The sequence below is a fragment of the Chenopodium album genome, chromosome 5 (genome assembly GCF_948465745.1).
Source record: "Chenopodium album chromosome 5, dcCheAlbu1.1, whole genome shotgun sequence".
Classification (NCBI taxonomy): domain Eukaryota; kingdom Viridiplantae; phylum Streptophyta; class Magnoliopsida; order Caryophyllales; family Amaranthaceae; genus Chenopodium; species Chenopodium album.
In genome coordinates this window covers 46,778,193-46,786,687 of record NC_137838.1, presented here as the reverse complement: position 1 = coordinate 46,786,687, position 8,495 = coordinate 46,778,193, and the positions used below count along the sequence as shown (strand labels likewise).

Sequence of the window (8,495 nt, the reverse complement as noted above, 5' to 3'; positions counted from 1 at the left end):
GTCCTTCCAGGCGGCCTTGGCAGCCGGAGCCTTTTATAGATCTTGTCCTTGCCTTTTGAAAAGTTTGGAGAAGGATTGTGGCACACGTTTTGCAGAGTCCTGCAAATTAAGACGTTAAATATACCCAATCGGCAAACTACCTTTGCAAAAAAAAAAAATGAAATATATATGCTAAGGCAGGCGGTGTTACCCCGCCTTTCTTGGACTCTTTGGCATCAACGGCTGCTTTCTGCTCAATAGCAGCCTCCTTGCGCAGTAGCGCCGCTGACTTAGCCAGGGTTTTGGCTGGGTCAACCATCTTCAATGCCTCGGCAGCACAAAGAAAATAAGAGTTAAAAGAAATTATGGAAAGTTAGTAATGTAAAAATAAAGTTACAAACATTTCGGATGCAAGTGGATCTACCCTTGAGAAACATGGGACTTAACCCACAGGCGGACAAGAAGTATTCGTCCTTGAAGTAGTCCGGGTGGGGGATCTAGTTTTTTGGAACAATAATATGAGTCCCATCCCCCATGGGCTCAATAGTGGTTTCAAAGAAACCCGGCTCCATTATTTGCTCCTGGGCCCTAGTACACAGCTCTGGGAGAGGGCATTTCCTGCCCAGAAGAACCGGTTCCTTGTTGTACTGGCGTAGTGTCCAGTTGTGTCTCAGAGTTGGAGAAGAAATCAAATAAAACATATATTTCCATCCTGGCCACTTGGACACCTTGTCCAAACTCATCAAGTATTTGGGCAAGGTGGAAAGAGTGTACCACGCCCCATGACCGCCTGGTGCCTTGCTCAAGTACTACATATGAGTGAAGGCGGAGAAGTTGGGAGCTAAGTTCTGGAGCTCGCAAGCGGCAATGTTACTTAAAATGTTCACCCATGAGTTGGGGGTGAGCTGCCAAACTCCCAGATCATACCACTTTAGGATTTTTCTAATCCCTGTATGGAGGGGGAACCATAGTCCGGCTTCTATAACCGCCTCGTAGTAGAGAAAGTAGTGGTCTGCATTGTCAATGTCATCGTCCCATGCCATTACTGCATCAGCAGGCGGGATGATAATATCCCACCCCTTTCCAAAGGGGTACTTCTCTTTGAAAGCCCTAAAACCGCTCTTTAACAAGGCAATGTCACCCGGAAGCATTCTATTTCTTTTAGGGTTGGGGTTGTCAGTGACTTTCTACGGCTGTTGATAGTCAGCCGCAAAGTTATCCTGGTCAGAGCCAGAAGTTTTGGCCCTCGACCTTTCACCGGCCTCATCATCGCCGGATCCAATAGAGGAGGCGGCTTCTTCACCGCCTTCCTCCCGTACGTCCGAGCTCCCGGAAGAAGAGGGAGCCTCTTCATTAGAACCACTCTCCTACAAATCCTCATGTTCCCCATCCGGAACAATCTCATCGGCTAGGATTGCCATAGTGTGCGGCTCCTAGACTTTCTGGCCGTCTGTTTGACTCTGGCCATTTTGTCTTGCACAGACACAGAGAGGGAGGAATTTGGAGATGAGCCTAGCAATTCTGACAATCCAGAAAAGGCACCCCCTGTTCTAGACTCAGCCGTTCTGGGGGACCGGCTGAGTGTCCTAGGCAGTGCCGAGTGTGTGGATTCAGAACTCATTTTTACTTCTAAACTATGTATACACGCGGTTACCTTACTTTAGCTCTGAAAAATCTGAAAACAACTACAGACGATGAACCGGGTGTTGCAACGTTAGCACGCGGGAATCCTGAAAATTCTGACGCAGACGGAAGCAGAGAATCTCTCTATAAAATTCTCCTTTTTCTCTCTCTAGAAAGTCAAAGAAAATGAAATAGTGAGAGAAAGGAGGGGGGGTAAACTTCTATTTATAGAAGGGTGAAATTGGGGCATTCTCGTTTGAATTTCAAATTACTATCCGTTGTTACTGTTCACCCTTGATGGGCAAATGTTTAGGGTAAAAATACCCTATACAGGTATACCAATGAGAGGAGGCTACGTGGTGAGCTCAGGATGGCTCAAGTGGCCCAATATCCTCTTGACACATGGCCCCCTCATATAGGCTTCTGAAATGGCGGCCTTCAAGGGCCCAAATCCCTAGGAGCTCCGTAATACGGTGCAGCCCACCAAAATCTAGGTCAAGTGACCTAGATTGGGGTACATTCTCCAACGACCCTATAAATAGGGAGATATTTCCCCATTTTGGGGACACATTGAATCATTTATTACACCTACATTCTCTCTCATCAGAGAATCACCTGAGCTTGGAATCCAAGCAGATTCCCACCTAAAATTCTGCACTCTTTATTCTCTTTCAAGTTACTAACTTGATCTTCGGAGGCGGAGCTCCAACCACCTGGAGTCTTCGTTGTTTTGCAGGTACAACTCAGCCGGAACAATCTTTGTGACGTAACTCTCCCGAGGGACAAAAACACCCAAACACTACCCGAGCCATAGGCCCAGCAGTAGCCCAACCGAAGCCCAGCCCCGCACTTGAAGTTGTGTTCTGCAGCTATGGATAGCTAGCCACACACTCCAAGTGCGGGCTACTGCTAGCACGCCGCACACACCATGTGCGGGCTGCTAGCAGCTGCTGCCTTGGTGTGCTTGCGGCTGCTAGCTGCTACTAGCACGGTGCGCTAGCATGCACCAGCCAGACACCCTTTGCTTGGCATGGTGCGCATGCTAGCCACCTGTGCTAGCAAATTATGCCCCTAGCATTCGGATGCTCGGGGCATTCCGATGCTAGGGGTATTTTTGGAATATTATCGATTTATTATTATTTTGCACGTCTCGTCATTTACTATTTTTACTCGACTTCCAAAAATCTGTTTCGACGCTCTAAGCTCGAATTTTTGACGTCTAAATATTTAATACTCAGGCGACTCATTGATTTCCTCTGAATAATTCGTCGAGTTGGTTTGTTAATTGCTTGGGTGTCACCCGAAGGGTTTAGTCAAGATTAAGATGTAATATAAATTATATATTAATATTAATGGTCGGTAGCGGCCTCCACCTAGGCATTCCGAACACTTGACCTTACTGAATATATAAGCTTTTTAATAATTCTGAACCCACTATCAAAATAATACATTTGTTCAAAGGATACCATTCCTTTCAAAACACATTTAAACAAAGATTTGTGAATCAAATCAAAGTCAAATACATTCAAACAAAGCTTTTTGAATCGAATGAAAGTCAAAAGCATTCAACAAAGAAAATTGAATCAAATGGAAGCCAAACACATTCAAACAAATCTTTTTAATTAAAAGGATAGTCAAACACATTCAAACAAATCCTTTTGAATCAAATAAATGTCAAACACTTTCAAACAAATTTTTTTGAATCAAAGGAAAGTCAAACACATTAATACAAAGCTTTTTGAATCAAATGATAGCTAAACAGATTCAACAAAGCTTATTAAATAAATAAAAAGTTAAACAAATAAAAAAAAATTTGAATCGAATGAAAGTCAAATCTTTTTGAATTAAAGAAAAGTCAAACACATTCAAACAAAGCTTTTTGAATCAAATGAAAGTCAAACACATTCAAACAAAGCTTTTTGAATCAAATAAAAGTTAAACACATTCAAACAAAGCTTTATGGATCAAACATAAGTCAAACAGGTTTTAGGATTTTTGTGTCCCTTGGGAGAGTTACAACCCAAAGATTGGATTCGTCAAGATCGCTTGTACTTGCAAAACAAACAGAGCTTTGTATGGTCGGAGGTCCGCCTCCGAAGATTAAGTTAGTATGTAATCAGAGTAAAAACGTGTGGAAAGAAAGGTATTTGCTCGGATTCCAAGCTCAGGTGTTCTCTGTTTTAGAGAGCAATAAATGCCTTAATGATTAAGACGTAAATTTCAAGGTGTCAAAAGACTGTCCCAATAAGTGCGGGAATCTCCTTATTTATAGGGTCTTAGGAAGTGCCTATCCTAGATTTTTAATGACCTAGGGATTACGGCAGCGCCGTTTTGCGGCGGCCTAGGAGTTTTGTCCTTGAAGGCCGCCATTTCCATGGGGGCATATCTAAGTGACACGTGTTAAATGTCTGGAGAGTCCAATTAGACGAATGAATTTAATTACCCTAAGGGTATTAATTACCCTAATTCGAAACACATTCAAACATAATTGTTTGAATCGAATGAAAGACCTAGCTTTCAACGAAGCTAATTAAATCAAATGAAAATTCAAACACATTCAAACAATGCATTTTGAATCAAATAAAAGTGAAACACTGTAGGGAATATTTCAAGTATTATCCCTAGCTTGAACCCCACTGTGATCATACACTAAAGTACGGTGGCGTCCATACGGAAAGAAGATAGAGAAAAAGAGTCGCCAATAAGTTTTAGGAACTTGTAAACCTGTGCAAAAGGCTGATACTCAGAAGGTTAATAATGGAAATGATAATTCGACTGTTTCTCAACAGGATGATGATGGAGATCAGCAACCTCAAAGTTTGAAACCTGGTGTTATCCTGATCAGTAGCAGTGGTAATAGATTCAGTATACTGGAGGAGGGGGAATTCTCTTATTCATTCCATGGATAAAATTGGATTCTGGAATGTGAGAGGTCTAAACAAGGCTAGTAAACTCTATGATATCTTATGGTTCATTAGACATCATGGGGTTGGTCTGTTTGGGCTTCTTGAAACAAAGGTGAAGGCTGAGAAGTTTGGAGTGGTGTTTAATAGACTGGGGAGTGATTGGTCAGTTTGTGCTAATTACTCTCACCACAAGGGGCAGAATTTGGGTTATTGGGATGCCTCAGATTTTTGATGTGTCTGTGATTAGGTGTGAAGAACAGTTAATTCACCTACAGGTCAGTCATAAGGGCACTAGTGTTAGTTTTCTCTGCACTATGATCTATGGCTTGAATGAGGCTATGGCTAGGCTTAAGCTTTGGGAGTAAATTACTGAGATAGGTTAAAGTGTGAACATTCCTTGGGTTCTTTGTGGGGATTTTAACAATATCTTGAATTTGACTGATAGGATTGGTAGTCATGTTTCTCTGACTGAAGTGGAGCCTTTTAGAGATTGCCTTAGACAGAACAATCTTACTGATTGGGCTGCTGGGGGAATGTTCTATACTTGGTGAAATAAGCAAGCTGGATGTGATAGTGTTTGTACTAAAATTGATAGGATCATTGTTAACTGTCAGTGGATGGATAGACTCCCAGATATGCAGGCTACTTTTTTCCCTGAAGGATTAATGGATCATTGCCCTTGTGTTTTGAACTTGTTTGATTCTGGTGTTCAAGTTAAGAAGCCCTTTAGATTTGTTAATTTTTGGGTGGATTCTCCAAATTTTTTTGATGCTGTTAAGGAAGCCTGGGAGATCAATGTTAATGGAACTTTAATGTTCCAATGTGTTAGGAATCTGAAAGAAATGAAAAAAGTTTTAAAAAATTTGAAGATGGTGAACTACTCTTGTATTGAAACTGAGGATGCTGTAGCTGAGAAGGCTTTGCTGGAAATCCAAGTGAAACTTCAAGCTGAGCCTGATAATGAGAACCTGATTGATATGGAGAGGGAAGCTAGAGTGAGGTATGCTAAAACTCGCCTGGATAGATACAACTATTTGAAACAAAAAGCCAAGGTTCATTGGGTCAAAGAAGGTGATATGAATTATGCTTTCTTCCATGCTATTATTAGGAAGAGAAGACTTCAGAATAATGTTTATTCCATTGTGAACAATATGGGGGAGGTGACTTCTGACCCTAAAGAGGTGTGTGAGGCTTTCTTGGAGTATTACCAAGGGTTACATGGAACTGGAGCTGGGATGCAGGGCAACATTCATTCTGCAGTTATAGATGAGGGTAATAGGTTATCTGATGAACAAGGGTTGGCTATTTGTAGAGCCTTTTCTGAGAATGATGTTAAGTCTGCTCTGTGGAGTATTGATGATGATAAGGCTCCTGGTCCTGATGGGTTTTCCAGCAAATTCTTCAAAGCTGCCTGGCATATTATTGGTAATGATGTTACTAATGCTGTCCTGGATTTTTTCAATGCTGGTAAGCTTCTTAAACAGATAAATGCCACTACCCTGACCTTGATCCCTAAGTTTGCACATGCTAATAAGGTCACTCAATTCAGGCCTATTGCATGTTGTAATGTGGTATATAAGATCATTTCTAAAATGATCTGTTCTAGATTGAAGGAGGTTTTCCCTGACCTAATTGATGATTGTCAAGGTGCCTTTGTTTCTGGAAGATCTATTCTAGATAACATCCTTATCTGTCAAGATATGCTAGAGGCTTATAATAATAAAAGGAAGCCCCCTAGATGTACTGTCAAAGTGGATCTTAGGAAGGCTTATGATTCTATTAGTTGGGAGTTTATCTAGGGAATGATGATTGCTTTGAAGTTCCCCACTCAATTCATATCTTGGGTAATGCAATGTGTTACTACTCCTACTTTCTCTCTTATGCTTAATGGTGGTTCTTATGGTTTTTTTAAAGGGAAAAAAGGAGTTAATTAGGCAAGGTGACCCTATGTCTCCCCTTTTATTTGTTATTGTGATGGAATACTTATCCAGATTACTGAAGAAAATTGGGAAGATGAGGAGATTCAAATATCACCAAAGATGTAAGGAGCTTGCCTTAAACCATTTGATTTTTGCTGATGATTTGATGTTGTTCTCTTATGGGAATAATGAGTCTGTCAAGCTCCTAATTAAAGCTCTTAAAACTTTTAAAGCTAGATCTGGTTTGCAAGACAATCTGGAGAAAACTGCAATTTACTTTGGTAATGTTCATCAATCTGACCAAGACAGTATTCTGGGCCATTCTGGGTTTGTGAAGGGTGATATGCCTTTTAGGTATTTAGGGATTCCCTTAAATACCAAGTATTTGAAAATGGTAGATTATGATAGCTTGATTGATAAGATGCTGGTCAGACTTCATTGTTGGAGTAGCAGGAATCTTTCTTATGCAGCTAGGGTCACTCTAATCAATGCAGTGCTGATGAGTCCGCATACTTACTAGGCTCAATGTGTTTTGCTTCCTAAATCAGTCATTGATAGGATTAACCAATTATGCAGAGCTTTTCTATGGAGTGGTAATGCTGTATTGTCTACTACCCCTCCAATTGCTTGGGATTGGTGCTGCAGACCTAAGAAGGCAGGTGGTCTTGGTATCAAAGACTGCAGAATGTGGAATAAAGCTGCTCAGGGCTCTTATGTTTGGAAGATAGCCAAGAAAACTGATTCTTTATGGGTTAAATGGGTTCATTCAGTGTACATTAAAGGTGATAATGGGTGGGATTATGTTCTAAAGAAAGATGTTGGGTGGGCTTGGAAATTATTATGCAAAGTTAAAAATGAGTTGAGACATTGTTTTGATTCTAAAGGCTGGCTGAATAAGAAGTACAAAATTATTGATGGTTATCACTGGTTGCAAGGTGATCTGGACAAGGTTCAATGGTATAAATGGGTGTGGAATCATTTCAATATCCCAAAGCATACCTTTATTGTTAGGCTTGCTGTATTGGGAAAGCTTAAAACTAGAGATAAACTTTTTCAATATGGGGTGAGTAATGGCAGTGATTGCTTGCTCTGTGGTGATGCTGTGGAGAACTGCAATCATCTCTTTTTCTCCTGTAGTTTCAGCAGGAAGGTGTTGAAGGCTATATCCCAATGGATTGGGTTTGACAAAGATCAAGTTGATATTCATCACACCTGGAAGCTTTGGAAAGCTGAGGGAAAGAACCATATTCAGAAGAACTTGATTCTTGCTAGCCTGGCTGCTGTTGTTTACAGTATTTGGATACCTAGAAATCATGCTTTGTGGCATAATGCTGTTCTCCAGCCTGAGTTTGTTGCTAAAGTCATTAGAAGGGAGATGGTGACTACAGGGCAGCAGCTTATCAATCATACTTGGACAACTGCTGGCTGTAGATGGCTCCATCAGCTTAAAATTATGGTCTAGTTGTCTTATGTTGTATGTTGGTCTGGTTGTTATGGGTTAGTGTGTTGTTTTGTGCAGGTTCTAGTCTCCCTGTGCCCTTCCTAGAAGGTACTAGGGGTATCTTAATTTGGTTTTTCTGTTTCTTGTGTGTCCTGGTACCCTTCCTAGAAGGTGATCAGGATCCCTTGATTCAGATGGGGGTTGTTTGCCTTTCTTTTTAGGCTTGTGTAGGTTGGAGTTGCCATGTTTTGACAGGGTGTATCTTTTTGTACATTTGTACAGTTACTGATTTATAATACTTTCTTACTTTCCAAAAAAAAACACTTGTAAACCGTTCACGAGGTGAAGGTTACACCCCTTAACGATCCAGGAGATCGTCAACTCCAATAGGTCTGGAACCATGACTGGTAGTTCGGGGATGAAGGTACAAATCTAACCTAAAAGAGATTGAACCTTCCCTAATAATAGGCCTCTACTTTATTCTGATCATATTCATGTGCGCTTTCTTACAAACATTCAATCAATAGGATTAACCCTAAACCTGTCTATCTATGTTTGTTGAATATAATGCACAAATAAAACTATTATTGGCGATCACTTTAATTATAATCATAATTAACCCTAAAC

At 40.8% G+C, this 8,495-nt stretch overlaps 1 protein-coding gene across 1 annotated transcript; it reads left to right on the top strand.

Moving 5' to 3' along the window:
- The first annotated feature begins 4,503 nt into the window (after positions 1–4,503).
- Positions 4,504–6,307, top strand: LOC145632871 (uncharacterized). Its single transcript, XM_081685200.1, has 4 exons — positions 4,504–4,670; positions 4,756–4,869; positions 4,954–5,055; positions 5,104–6,307. Exons 1-4 carry the CDS (start codon positions 4,504–4,506, stop codon positions 6,305–6,307), a joined length of 1,587 nt encoding a protein of 528 aa, XP_081541326.1.
- The last annotated feature ends 2,188 nt before the right edge of the window (positions 6,308–8,495 follow it).

What these genes read in the sequence shown, in the direction of transcription:
- LOC145632871 (XM_081685200.1), top strand. Translation starts at nt 4,504, where the DNA reads ATGGATAAAATTGGATTCTGGAATGTGAGAGGTCTAAACAAGGCTAGT. An exon ending in AATAGACTGGGGAGTGATTG is followed by an intron (nt 4,671 to 4,755) that starts GTCAGTTTGTGC and finishes GTCTGTGATTAG; the next exon opens with GTGTGAAGAACAGTTAATTC. An exon ending in GCTAGGCTTAAGCTTTGGGA is followed by an intron (nt 4,870 to 4,953) that starts GTAAATTACTGA and finishes TTTGACTGATAG; the next exon opens with GATTGGTAGTCATGTTTCTC.